This window comes from Rousettus aegyptiacus, unplaced genomic scaffold (genome assembly GCF_014176215.1).
Source record: "Rousettus aegyptiacus isolate mRouAeg1 unplaced genomic scaffold, mRouAeg1.p scaffold_m13_p_1, whole genome shotgun sequence".
Taxonomy (NCBI): Eukaryota; Metazoa; Chordata; class Mammalia; order Chiroptera; family Pteropodidae; genus Rousettus; species Rousettus aegyptiacus.
The window spans coordinates 161,113,952-161,129,165 of NW_023416284.1; the positions used below are offsets into that span (position 1 = coordinate 161,113,952).

Consider the following 15,214-nt stretch of genomic DNA (forward strand, 5'->3'; position numbering starts at 1 on the left):
AATGGGAAAAAAAAATCTGGGTCCCAAATTTCCTATCATTCACTTATTCTTGTGTGGAGGTAGAAAAGAAGGAAGGGAGAAGGAAAGAAGAAAAAGAAAGGAGGAAAAGAAAGCAAGTCACTCAAAGACCTGTCAATCTTAAAAATCCTTCATGCAGATTGGCTAAACCTAAAAAAGTGTGTTCAGTGAGTTTAAGGGCTTCCTGACAGTTTGACAAATGGATATTTGTTTTTCAAATGGATGATTAAGTAAAATAGTTATCTCATTACTACTATCTCTAAGAGAAAAAAAAAAACAGAGAATGGAATCGACAGTAAAACAACCACTTAAGAGAATGAATAGCAATAACATCATCTAGAAATTTATATTCACAAAATCATACTGTATAGAGCTTATGAGATATTTAAGAAATATCATTTTTACTATATGATTTTCACCTTTAGAATTAGAATGAATGGCATCCCTCATCCCTGCTCCCAGACCCATTTAGCAAATGGAGCCAGATGCAGCTCTACTTTACATCTATGGTGAAGGCCATTCCTCAGTCATCTTCCTATAGTGCTTGATATTATAGGACTTTTAAAATAAAAATGGGATTTGATCACAGTGCACTCTCATTGTCATAGCACAGCCATTATAAAAATCTAAATGTATGATATATGTATTAAATATATATTTTATAAACATAAAATAATGATAAAAGTAGGCTCCTATTAAGTGTCACTAAAAATGAACTCTGAGAGAAGTGGGTTGAGGAGGATTAGGAGAATCATAATTCTGTAGAGAGTTTTAAGAGTTAAAAAATAAAAATATGTAAATATTTTAACTAAGTATAAAAGCTGATATGTAGAAGTCATTCTTTGTACTTATTCAGTTTTAATGTTCTATAAAGTGAAATGGGAAGTAATGTTATCCTAGATCAATGGCTTTGTGTGGATTTCAATTACATTGTAACTCAAATATCTTCATTAAAATCAGCTTCGATGTGAATTGTCACTGAGAGATTTTTTTCTGTTTTTATTGTTGATTATGTCAATCATGTATTTAGCTTGTTTATACTTTTTTTAAAAAAAATATTACCTTAGCCTTGAAAATCTGAGTTGATAATTAGACTCAAATAATAGTTAGTCTGCAGTTGTGTCATAAAAATATTACTCCTGAAACATGTTCTCACAGGATACCTTTTGTTTTGAACACGTTATGCTTTGAAAAAAATTATGAAATATATCATTAAAGTTTCAAAACGCTGTATGGCAACAGAAAAGTAAGTCAGCATTAACAGAAGTTGGCATTTACCATTAAGCATGATGGTGCTAATATTGTCACTTTCAAACTAAGATAACATACCAAAAAAGCTAGCTTTTATAATCTACAAGATTGCTATGACCTCTTGTTAAAAAACATGATTACACAGATGTTAAATTGGTTCTCACTTTTTGTCAGTCTTTTTTCTCTCTTGAATAAAATCTCTGTAACAGAAGAGAGCTTTGACTAGTGCTGTGTTAAACAGGATAAAGAGAAAACTCTTATGGGTGTAATAAAAGATATGAATAAACCCCGATTCAGCCTGGAAAACTGAATGTAAGCACAGCTGCAGGGGGAACCTTGAGAAAAATGTTACCATCTGTCATCATTTTCTTCAACAGGTGCTTGTAGTTTTTCTTTTTCTAAATCTCAAAAGTCTTGTTCCTTCAAACATTTCTGCTTCTTATATCAATTTCTATAATAAGTGTTATGGTGGTTAAATAATATTTGATAGTTAAATAATATTTGATAGTAAAATAATAAATATTTTTGTGTTAAAGAGAATCTTTGATCCTAAAAAAAATTATAAAGCTGTATAAACAAACTATGTAAACATAATCTTCAGAATTCAAGATAAGGTCATTTTAACAAGTGATTTCTTCACTAATCTTAGAAATTTGAATGAAATGTCAAAACAGAAGGGGTTTGCCTTCTAGAAACCACTTCAGATAAAACCAAAGCTCTAAATATAATAACGGATCAATTAAATAGTTGCCAAGACAAGAAAATACGAACCCTGTTAGCTGCTGTTCCAATGAGGGATCCTCCTGAGTGCCTTATGAAAACTCACATCCAGAATTTTCTCCCACAAGCAATCATCTCATTTTAGTTTTCTTGTAATGTAATACTTTACTATGATTATAGAATTATCAGAGATACAGTGTAAAATTAAAATTTCAACTTTAACAATAACTTCAATGGAAAAAATAATTTCATATCTCACCATTGAAATAAGATATTATTTTGCCTTCATCCTACCCCGTCATCTTAATTTTTAAAAGTTTTTATAAGACTTCTCTTAACTGTCCATGACCAGTTTATGAGGAATAAATTTTGAAGAAGTTCGTTTCTTCCTTCCTCCCTTCTTCCCTCCTCTCCTTTCTTCCAACATATATTTTATTGAGTGACTGCTACTCCTCAGCGCCTGTTGTAGGGCTGAGGGAACAAGATAGTAGACAAAGTCCCCACCACAATGAAACTTATAGTTTAGTTGGGGACAGGGGAGTGCAGGCAAATTTTTAAAAATTAGGTAATATATCCTCAAATGTTTAGATAATAAGTGCTCAAAGGAAAATAAATCAGAGATTACAGAGAGGAACTGGAAAACCTTCAAACTGAGTGATCTGAAGAGTCACTGCCGAGGCCATGACACTTAAACTGAGAAATAAATAACAATTAGAAGCCAGTTACCAAAAAAAAAAATGGAAGAAGTAGATTCTAGGAAGCCAGAGAGGCTATGGGAGAGGACCTGGAGTGGCAGTGGATTTATCCAGTTTGAGGATGTAAATAAAAGCTCGGGATCAGATGAGGCCCAAGACATTGTTACGCCTTATAGGTGAGTATAGGGAATTCAAATTTAATATTAGTCTTATATAAAAGTCATTTGAGCTTTAAGCAGTAAGTGACATATTCTGACTGACATAAGTGTGTGTGTCTGTGTGTGTGTGCATGTGTGTGTGTATGTTTGTGTTACTATGGCTACACTGCAGAGAATGATAAAAAGAAAGAATAAGAATGGTGGTTGGGAAGACAGACAGTGGTCTCAGTGGTTTGAGATTGAGTGGGGGTAGTAAAATTGAAGGCCAGTGAGCGGGTTTTAGATTTAGTATGGAGAGAAGAGTCACTAGAACCTGAAGATGGGTTTTATATGTAGGCTGAGAGAAGGAGAAGAAACAAGGATGACTCCTAATTTTTGACTGGAGCTACCAGAAGGTGTCATTTACTGAGAGTGGGAAGACTGGTAAAGAAGCAGGGTGAGGGTGAGCGAGGTTAAGTTTGAGACACCTACCTATATATCCAGATGAGAAGGTCAGGAGACAGAGAATAAGTAGACTGCTCTTAGATCAAAACAATGCACCAAACACGTTTCAGAAACTCACAAGCTTCTCATCGAGCTTTGCTCTTGAAGCCCTCCAAATTATTCTTTTGAGTATATACAAGTTACAAAACATTCTTTTTATTTTTTCAGATTTCAAAACTAATATATATTCACTTAAATAATTCAAATATACTGAAATATATAGTAGGGAAAGAGATGAAACACTCTCATAACCATTGTAACAGTTCACACAGAGACAACTTTTTGAGGTGCGTTAAAAAACAACATAGACAGTTTCACAGTTGCTGATGTCTGCCCTTCTACTGATTTCTTGAATAACTTAAATGCATGAATGTGGAGTAAAGTTATTTTCAACATCACACTCAAGTTGGAAGACAACCTGAAGGATATCTAATCTTAGATCCCACCAAAGAAAGATTTCTCTCACAAATATTTCTTAAGAGATGATCATACAGTATTTAATACCTCCAGTGACAAAGCTCATAAACTTACAACCTCACAAAGAAGCTCACTCAATTTCGGTACCTCTAATGGTCAGAAATGTAATTCTTACATGAAGCTAAAATCTTCTACCATTTAATGTATATTAAGTGGGTCTTTTTTCTTCCTTCTGGAGCCTAATGGGTAGCATCTAATCCATACACGTTGAGGAAGATTGTCTACTATGTCAAAGACAATCATCATGTCTCTTCTAATTGTTCTTACTCCACGTAAAACACTAACGGCTATTTCCCATTACTCGGGTACCCTGATTTCCAGATATTTAAACTATCCCGTAATCCCCCTTTAGCCTTCTCCAGTTCATACACACACCCTTTGAAAATGTTATTCTAGAATGTATCTTCTGGTATGATTAGCGTAATGTAGAGTACTAAATCAATACTATTTCCCTTAATGAAAACAATAGCGTTTATAGGCTAATATTGTACTCATACATTTAGCAAGCACATTTTTTGGAGCTTAAAATAAATATCGCTATCTTTTCATATGAATTCAATTACGTCCAAATTTACACATTTGTTTTACACAACTAATTTTTTAACCAAGTGTTGAACTTTATTTGCGTTCTCAGTGAATTTTTAACTTTTAATTTCATTATTTTAAGATATTACTCTCTTTTGAGTCCTCATTCTGTAGCCAGTCTGTTATCAACATATTTTGAGTGTTAATATTTAAATATCTATGATTATAATTAATTCAACTTTATTAGTCCATTTTCTATAAGGGCATCATGAGAAACCCTGTTAATTATTTACTATCGTTCAGACGCACCACTTATTTAATACCCCAACTACCAATCCAGTAAACAAATACAAAAGAAAATGCCGTCTTGTCAGTACATGTGTTTACTGAAACCATGCTAGCCTCTAGTCATTAATGATGCAAAGTGTTCACAAACTAGTTGCTTAAAGTTTGCCCTTAAATTTTCTCAAAAATTTCCATCAATCTCTCCCATCTATACATTTAACAAATACCTTTTCACAATGTTGGAAAGCTTTGTCTCCATGTAATCTGACAATTTAGACATCTCACTAAGTGATTAATTCATTATAATATCTGAGTACTATAAACATGCCACATACTCTGCTAAGAGTTTTACAGGCCCATTGATTTATATTTTATTTATTCCTCACAAAAACCCATGCATTACATTACATTATCTCCCCACGACTTGCTTATTTTACAGCTGGAATAGCACAGGGAATACAGTCAATTTTATTGTAATAACTTTGGTGATAGATGGTTACTAGACCTATGGTGATCACATTGTAAGGTATATAAATGTTGAATCACTATGTTATATACTTGAAACTAATATAATATTCTATGTCAACTATAGTTTACAAAACAAACAAACAAAAATGAATAAATAACATGAGCCAGAGAGCCAGGTTTAAAACAACACAAAACAAACAAACAAAAAAAACATGCGTTAGATGTCATGATTCCCTTTTTTGTAAATGTCACTTACTGAGGTTAAGGGATTTGCCAAAAGCAACAGAAGGAATAAGTAGCGAGCAGTGCTGGAATTTGCACCGGGACTTCCTGTGTTTAACTGCTCAGCAGTTATCCAGCAGGTATTTCTTGCAGACCTGCCAAGCACATGGATTTGCTCCTGGGATCTCAGATGTGGCAGCACCGTCGCAGCCATCAACTTGTAAATGCCCCATCCCTATCCTAAAAAAAAAAATACTAATTATCTACCACTTCTACTTTTCCTCCTTTTCCTTTCTGCTACCGCAGTTTTAGGGCATTTCACTGCTTATTAGTAACCTTGGAGAATGGGGGAGGAAGAGGAAGAGGCAAAGTATTTATAGACCTGGAAAGATACCTGAGAATTTTTCCAAATACAAAGGGAGTCCATTTTGTTATTATTAATTCTACTAAAAGGTTTTAGAACAGAACACTTTTCTCTGCTTAAATATAAGCTGCGAATTATCTGAGACTTTCATTTATTAATGTTCCTTTGATGTCCTATGACCATATAGAACATATATTTTAGACTCTGTGTGGGTAGATATTCCTGTTGCTTAGCAATACAGCAGCTAGTATTAACTGACAAAAGGTGTGTAGGAATGGTAGAGTGCTAGGAGGAGGAGAGAGATTTCTGGTTCAGCATATTTTGCAATACACCACTACCCACAGTTCTTCCACTGCTGCTCTTGTTTTGGCATGTACATTTGAGAAAATACTTAGAATTATCAATTAATCTGTTCACCTTTCCATTGTAGGAAAACTCAATTTACTTTTGTTTTATGACATAATTTTAAATACCTAATTATATTCTAGCCCTTGAGTCAAACATCAAATAGTCCCTCTGAATTGTTTTGTATGGAGTCCTCCTTTGCATCCCTAATCCCTGTACCTGGAATCTTCCAAGCTTCTCTCCACGGCCCAGGAGGTAGTCACCTTTTACCATCAAAGAGCTAGACCACATAAGGTCAGTAACTGCCAAATTTGTCTGTACATTAAAATCACCAGGGAAACTTAAACATGTATCACCTTCTCCCCACCCCCAGGGATTGTGATTTAATTGGTACACGAGAGGGAAGGGATTTTCTGGATACTCGACATTTTTAAAGATTCCCAAGTGTCCTAATGTGTAGACAAATGTGGGAACTTCTGACATAGAAAATATCTTTCCAGGTTCTTAATTCTTTATTAACTCTGCCTGTGCATCACTAGACTGAAATCCACCATAGCCAGAATCTATCCTGGCCTTGCCCAAAGTTGTCCAAAGTAGCAGGAGGCCTAGCAGCTCCATGGCTTCATCATAAGTTTCCTTGTTTGAGTGGGCTTCAGTGCATGAACTTTGCTGGGGTTGCGGGGGAAAGGCAGCAGCTTAGTTTCATCTGAGAAACTGAGATTTCAAAGTTTTACTTTAAAAATTGCTTAAAAGATGGAAATCTTCTCCAGACACATGTGGTTTTGTTGATCTAGCTTCTCAAAGTGCTTTGGCTCTCTAATATTATTGAAGATGAGAAAGAATACAGGGTACAAGAGAAAAACATTCACACCTAGTATTAAAGAAGAAACTTCTATAAAATCACCAACTCTCTAGATCAAAGCTTGAAAGAGTCTAGTCGAGCTCACTAAACATCTGTGTAACAATGCCACAGAAACAGAAAAGAGAGCTCATGCGGTTCAGACACATTTGAAAAAGCATTAATTATATTTCCTCCAGGTAGGCAGTTTCCTATATCCAAGGTCTACTGAGTCCTTTGATGCCCATGCCAGATAATCTTCTTCATCATATATAATATTTTGAATTGTAAACACTATGGTTAATTTGGAAAACAACCTTCGAAACTTGGGACACTCGTTTTCCTTCATGTCTTGATTATAAGCATCCTAATCTGAAATAGCCACGCAGCCCCTTTCACATCGCCCAATTGTAATTCTCTGCATAGTACTCATCACTTTCTGATATTTTTCTTGCTTATTTAGTTGTTTATCCCCACTCTCAACCAAAGTGTGAGCTGCATTATACCAATAATTTCATCTCACTCAATGCTATGTCTCCTACATCTAGAACTGTGCAATAAATATTCAATAAATATTGATGGAATGAATTAATAAACATTCCAACATTCTCTGTCTATAGGTGAGTACTTTACTGAAATGGTCATGTAAAAGTCATAAATAATCCCTATGCTGTATGACCTAGAGCCTCAGGTTTACACATGTACAAAATGGGAGAAATAAGATATTGAGATCCTGAGGCTATTGTAAGAATTACATGAGATAACACACTTTAAGGACTTAACAATAATGTATGGCATATATTTAGAACTGAGTGAATGAAAAAGTATATCATACAAATGTGTATCTGTGACATTTACAGTGAAACAAAACAATAAAAAAACTATAATTTTATTAATCCATTAAAATATATTTTATTATACATGGTGCTTCACTATTAAGGAAAAAAATTGGAATATGTTTTTTGTAAGCTACAACTTGCTTGCAGGAGAAGAAAGGACATCAAACTAGAACTGAGAGTAGATAAATCCAGGCTGCTCATCTCCAACAATCCATTTATTTAATTGCTACCTAAGACTTAGTTTCCTTAGTTTCCTCACCTTCAAAAAAGGGTGGGGTGTCAGGAGATTTGACACCCCAAGCTCTAAACTCTTAAGCAGCAGCAAATAAATACACAAAACAACATTTAACCTGTAAAAGGAAGAATTGTTTAAAGATTGTCTCATAATTTTTGGCTACATAAGATGACTAAGAAAGACCTCATCCATTATTCGTGTTGCAATCAGATCTATAATCTCAGTTTCGGTTAACACAAATTATTCATCTGAAATAATTTTTGCAGTATTTTCTGCTTATGTGTTATACGCTGGCCCATGAGCAGTTTTTATATTTTGTCTACTCTAGAATTTAACAAGGTAAGAAGACATGGATTTGGAAGAAGCTTTCTGGAGAATTATTTTTGTTTAAAAGTTGTATATTAGTTATTCTTTAAAAGTTAAAATAAACAGCATTGTGAGGCATCCATATGCACTGAATTTTTTTACATATGGATCAAACATTTCCAGAAATATGATGATGTATAATGAATTCATTCCTTTTGCCAGCAACTTTATTTTAATAGGGCTCTATTACAAATGATGAATTAATAAACCACCTTTCACTTTCTTTGAAGTGGACTTTTGCCTCTCCTTTCAAGAATCCAGAAACATGCCGTTGGTTGCCTGAAGACTTGAACTTTGTTGGTCAATTCAGGTGCACTGTTCCCTTGGCTCTTAGGTCTACCTGTTTCCTCAGGCTGGCACTATTAAATCATATGCTCTCCCAGGAAGAACCTTACACTGAAGGCTATCATCTTTGTTGTGCATTACACTAGCCATGTGTCTGTATTGCTAACGCATAAAGCATGAAGCTTGGGGAGGTCCCTCTGTCATCTGGATATGGGGTGCATAATCCAAAGACTTCTAAGTATCTCTTAACAAAGCCCCAGCCGAGCTATGTCAGGGTTGCACACTCGTCATCTTTCCCTTATAGCTTTTCAATTTGCTTTCCAAACATTTCTTCGTTGCCGTTGGCTGGGATGCACTTAAAAGAAGCACATGTTAACCACAAAGAATGCTGACTGTTTTCTGTGATTTCAAATCAGTTCCAAGCACTTCCTCAGCGAGCAGCCCAGCAGCAATTACCCTGCTGCTGAAGACTTACTTCTCATCACAGAAAGACTTCAGTTTAAGAGACAGCCAACAAGCAAGGCTGTAACAAATGATGACACATGTTTCAGCCTCCATTCACTAGTGATTTACAACCCCAAAGGAAGAGTGAATCAATTTTTGTGCAAATTCAACAGCACATCCGACAATGCTGCCCTCTTCTCTAACTCACACAAACTAGGCATTCATCAACCCGGTTCACTTGTCTCAAATGAGGACTCACAGTTGCTAAGTGGCTCGGGTGGGGGTGGGATGACTCTGTGTCAAAAAGGGGCAAAGTACAAGGAAAGGACACGAATCCATCAGGGAAGTGAGCGTTGAGTTAATTCATTGAGACAAAATAGTGAGGTTTTCAAAAGCCAATGTGAAAGGAAAAACTGCTTCCCACTCCAACCCCTGGCAAGTCTGTGAAAGACAGTGTAGAAACTGAGCTCAACAGCATCCTGGGCAGGACGTTTCCCCAGGTGTAGGCTACTCCGGAACACTTCCTCTGGTAGAGTACACTGAGACAGGCTTCACTTCTCAACCGCATTTCTCGTTCCCTTCCCATTCTAATCATACCTTGTCATATACCATTTGAGGAAATAACTCCTGACAAGGTTAGAGGGTTACACAATGAGCAGGGCAAATTCACATAATGCCTCCTCTCTGGGTATAGTAAACCTGTTGCCTTGAGGTAGGAAATTCAAAATCTGATTTTTCACTCCTACAAGCAAATGTCACACTGCCCTCTGGAGGTAGTCTCATTGGGTGACTGGCAACCATGACTGGAAGTTCAAGTCTCTTGGCGGGGTGGGATGGAGAGAGTAGGAAATAGGAGGACAATCGAGAAATAATCAATTGTTCACTAACTTCTTAGGAATGTGAGAGAGAGAAAGAGAAAGTGGGGGGGGGGGGGGAGAAAGAGAAAGAGAGGAAAAAGAAAGGTGAATGAGCAAACATTGCCTCTGAATCTCAGCAGTGTCAAGAGAGCGGATGCACGTAGCCAGGTACTCAAAAGTTCAAAAGAGGTGTTAGGAAGGAGAGGGCAAGTCGGTAAAGATGGATGTGATAGAATGTATTTTGCAAAGATAGCTACATTAATATTCCCGTGGGAATCTCCTCACAATGTGATGCTGAGGTGAAGTCTATGTTCCCTCTTGAATCCAGTAGGACTGTGATTACAGCAGAAGAAGGCACACTATATGACTCAAAGGCTAACTTGTAAAAGGCCACATAGTTTCCACTGGGGTTTCTCTGGACATTCACTCTTGGGACCCAGCCACTCTGCTGTGAGGAATCCTAGCAGCTACACAGAAAGGCCGAGTTCCCATCGTAGTACCAGCTAAAGTCTCAGCCAACAGCCAACATCAACTGCCATTCAGGTTAATGAGTGAAAGAGACTTCAGATGATTCCAACCACCCACCTTGAGTTGACACCAAGTGGAGCAGAGAAAGAAGATCTGTCTCCACTAAGCCTTGCTCAAATTGCTGATTTGTGAGCAAAAAGTGTTCTCCTTAGATTAAGCCACTATATTTTGGGGTGGTTTGTTATACAACAATAGATAACCAAAACAATGGGCAACGTCTCCTCGACACAGTACAGAATGTTCTTGGCACAAAATAAACCTGGCCTGAAAAGAAATGGGACCCATCTCTCTGCCTTTCATGAATTCTCACAATTGGGGTTGATTCTTTATTAACATTTTTTCCCTCTTGGTCCCAGATTAAGTTGTCCGTGGGATTTATCTCAACTGAAATCATGTATGTATATGTGCACAACATGGCACATTGTACAAACTTGAATTGTGGCCAGCATTTAGAAAGCAAAAGATTTTACTTAAACATACACAAGCTAAATTTCGATCTTGTCTCAAAAAAAAAAAAAGAAAAGAAAAGAAAAAGAAAAAAGAAACAAACAGAAGATCACACAATACTTGATTTGCATTCCCACAGAATAGTAATTCACTCACAAAAACTCTGGCTTCCTCAGTCCCCTCTATTCTGTGTTGCATCACATCCTGCTTGTTCCATGGGAGCACCAGCACTTTCTGACATCTGCTGCCTGACCTCTCAAGGCATTCGGATTCGTAACATTTATGTAGCCAACAATTCTCTCTACCTGGCTGATTGGGACTTATTCTTACCTAGTTATCCAAGAGTGAGCATCCTACTGAAAATAAGAGTTTAAGATAATCAGAAAAATGAAAGTACCAACTAACAAAAGAATAAAATAAATCTAAAGGTCAAATTTTTAAAACTTAAGAAAGAAATGTAATAAAATAATGGGGAAAAGCCACAAGGGAATATGACAGATGTCAACTTCAGTTATCATACAACCTAATGCCATCTCCGACCATCAGCAGCTGCCACACAAACAAAGATCTTTACATATGAAAATAAGAATTTTATTTCCTTAGGAATAAAAATAGACAGGAAAATCCAATTTCTTTCTCATTAAATATTGGTAAAGTGTCCTAAATTTTAAGGTTTATCTCATAGCAATGTGTATTCACTAGTTACTTTAAGAAAAGTTCTATGGTTCAAAATCAATCTAAAAAGCACTCAGTTAATTCTTATGTAATTTTATATAGCTACTTTATGTAATTATAAAATACCACCAGCAGTGTAAAAACACTCTTTATTTTAACAAAGTCGATATTTGTGGTGGGCCCATTATGGCATGTTGAAACAAGATTCTATCCGTGGCTTTTCATCTGATATCAATTTGGGTGGGTTTTCTAAAAATGCTACTCTTTTTGGAAAAGCAATATCATTATCTTTGATAGTATATCTTGTTTTCTGATATTAACTTAGTAAGATTTCCGATGCCCCCTTCAAGAAAACATGCAAGGATAGTTAAGGGGTCTATTACCCTCTCAACCCTAAAAGCAAACAAAAAGATTTGGCACAAATAGGTATTTATATAAGGTATTGTCTAATTCATATCACAAGAGACCTGTTATTCAGCCAGTGAGGCCTGTGTTTGGCGTCACATTTTGGTTTACAAATTTAATGTCTGAGATGCTGCAGCAGGGGAAAATTTACGTAGAGTGTAATCCTCCTAAAACTTTATTTTATTGGAATTGTAGAGTACTTATTTGGGGAGGAAAAGATTAATTTACCAAAGAAAAAAAAGAAAAAAAAGAAAAAAAAGACAACAGTTTGGTTTAGAAGTTTTTATTGCTGTCATTTTTTTTTTTTTCCTAGCCAAAGTTAATAGCTCTGTGCCAGAATTAAGGCCCAAGTTTGATGGTTATCTCAGACAGAACTTTCCAGACACTAAACTTAGACGCCGGGAATAAAATTACTGAAAAATGTATTCTGAAATCTGTCAGGTACATTGATTTTAATATTATCAAAGCCTAACTCAATGGCAGAACCACTAGGGGTTTTGACCTGTATCAAGATTGAAGGGCTTGTATCTTTGAATGAACTCTGATAAGTAACAAAGGGTGTATATTTACTTTGATGTTATGTTATCGTGGAAAAGGGTCCAAATGTCAGTCAAGATCAAATAAACAAAGATGTCCAGAAAATCTAACTACCTCTTCGTTCTGGTCATCTCGCAATTATTATTATTATTATTTTCCTATTCATGAAGACATCTATGAACCGGCAATGTCTCTACTTGGCTCTTACAAAGCAAATCGCCAGCTGCCAAATTAGCTTAGTTAGCTATTAAAATAAGTGAGAAGTTTTGCTACTTCCTAGGAGGGTTTGCCTGGGGCTCCAGGTTTTGCAAATCTTTAATCGCAGCCTGCTAAGCGGCTCTCAGAATAACAAATATACTAAAACAATTTGGGGGGACTTTCATTCATCACTATGAAGAGGTAGGTGACACTAGCCCCGCGCCCAGGGGCTCCCAAATAATTAGAATTTGTAGTTCTGAGACCCTCAACCCTGCTGCAGCAAGACAGCAAAGTGCTAAAGCCCTCTGGCCCCTCCAAGTCCGTTAGGTCCCCAAAGCCAAGGTCCCCGCTACTGTCTCTTCAGGAATGAAGGGTAATGTGCGGCAGGTGTGTATGTGAGGGTCTAGTAAGTGCGGGGCTAGGGACGGGAAAGTATTCTGAGACTGAAAACTTCCTGGAGTCACTCGTGCTCAGCCTCCCGGGGCGAAAACTCGGAGCTGGACAGCGGAGGCGGGAAGCTGCCCCGCTGGAGCCTTGCGCTCCGGGGGTGAAGGAGCTCCGGGGCGGTAGGGGTGCCGGATGGCAAGGGGGGGGGCGTGAGAGGGGATGCGCGGGGCAACGTCGTCCAGCCTCGGCCACAGAGACCGGCGGTGGCTCCAGGTGGCCGTGACCCGCATGTGTTCTGGGGTCGGGACGGGACCGACTCCGGGAGTGGATGCGCTTACCTGGAGGTAAGGTCGCCCGTGGGCCACGCCGCCCACGACGATGTCTGCCGCGGCCATGGCCCCGGTGGGCGAGAAGCCGAAGCCCACGTAGCCGGCTGTGCGCACCTCGAGGCGGAAGGCGAGCCGGCCGTCCCGCGGGCCCCAGCTCAGCCCGTACTTGCCCTCCGCGTCCAGGACGGTGCGGTGCGGGAAGGTCCGGCCCGAGTCCCCCGCCGTCGCGCAGGGGAGCAGCGCCCACAGCACGAGCAGCGGCCAGCAGCACATCCTCTGCGCCTCCTACCCGCAGGCACCTGGGCTCCCGCCGACTGACGGAGCGAGGAGGAGGCACGAGGGGCGGCGGTGCAAGCGGGAGCCTGGGACCGCCCCTCGGCCCGCCGCCTGCCGGGAGGGGCTCTCCCGCCGCGTCCCGTTGGGCCTGGGTCCTGTCTCGCTCTCACCCTGTCTCGCCTTTCCCGCCAAGCCACCTGCCGCCCCGCTCGCCCGACTGGTCCCCAAGTTCTAGGTTCGGTGGGAAAGAAAGCGATGGGAGTCCTGAAAGGAGAGGGAGAACGAGGCAGAAGGCGAGTAAAGGGGACCGGAGGCAAAGGGAAAAGGAGGAGGGAGAGAGCAATTGCGAGGAGGGCGTGGAGAAGTGCTGAAGAAGTGGGGGCGGGGTGGGGGGGGGTCTCTGCTCCCTGCGGAACGCTTGAGAATTGACGAGAGAGCAAGTTTAGCCTAGCTAAGGAGAAGAGGAATTGAGTGTGCAAAAGGAATAATTCTGGGTTTGGGGTAGGGAAAGTCCGGTCCAGAGTAACTGTTCAACATCTTATCCGTTGCTGTTGATTTTCAGGAGCCATGGTACCCAGCGATAGTCCTACCCCATGGAGGGACACGGTTCACCTCCAACGCATTTCTCTCACCCCTTTACCCTGCTGAGGCCCCAGGTCTGGAGCAATCTTGTTCCTGACCTCAGGAGTCAGCGTCCTGATGCTTGCCTTCCGCCTGGATTTGGTTTGGTTTGGTCTGGTTTTGAGGGGACAAATTCTATCAAACTACTCTGCCGTCAGCAAAGTAGGTCAGGATTGAAGCACCATTTGGGAATTAGATTTTAATTTGAAGTCCTCTTTTTCCTGCTATTTAAGTTCTGGTCATAGTCGTGTCAAAAAGTGTTTTTGTCTCTCCATGGACCACATCACTCCTGCCTTCAGTGCGACAACTGCAAATTACCTTCTTTATTTATTCATTTATTTATACTCTGCCACATTTCAAAAACAAGTTTTAAGGTGGCTTACAAAAATACAAACAATAAAAAATAGAAAAATAAGAGAGGATAGATGAAAAAATATGGATAAGAATACTACAAATATTTGCTCTTTACTCTGGATTCAGAAGCTCCACATAAGTCACTTCTACTTATTTTCTCTCTTCCAAGTCATGTTTCAGCCTGTTTTTTCTTGCTCCTGTTTTCCCATTTCTTTTCCCATAACTTTTCTTAAGTTACCAGTATGCATCCAAACAGTGTTCTCCCAAAGATTCAAGCATATTTGTGTGTGGAAGGCAATCATTAGTGGATCTACTTACCAGAGATTTCAAGGAGTTACCAAGAAGAGACTCATCTCAAAGAGAAAGGGGATGAGGGACCACAATTTTAGGCCAACATGAGAGAAGAGGGATTTGTAAGCTTTTTGATAAGACAAGAAATAAGAGAGCCCATGAAGCCTTTAAAGAACTGAGGCATTAAGACTATGAACTATCAGCAGACACAGGGCCCACTGGGCAGGCATCAAGGCAGCAGCAACCTAAGAGCCTCAACCTTAGAACTGAGTTTCAACAAGTAGGAGGGGC

The 15,214-nt window shown here is 38.9% G+C and overlaps 1 protein-coding gene across 2 annotated transcripts in view; it reads right to left on the minus strand.

Annotated features, from left to right (window-relative positions):
• MOXD1 (monooxygenase DBH like 1) overlaps positions 1–13,722 on the minus strand; it is a 77,694-nt gene extending 63,972 nt beyond the window's left edge. Inside the window, exon 1 of one of the 2 annotated variants that reach the window (XM_036221828.1) lies at positions 13,391–13,722. In XM_036221828.1, the coding sequence (XP_036077721.1) occupies positions 13,391–13,654 (264 nt within the window). In that variant the 5' untranslated portion in view covers positions 13,655–13,722. Of the gene's footprint in view, positions 1–5,336; positions 5,683–13,390 lie in introns of those variants that run through there. The other variant, XM_036221830.1, reaches the window with a different exon arrangement.
• Positions 13,723–15,214: the final 1,492 nt, after the last annotated feature.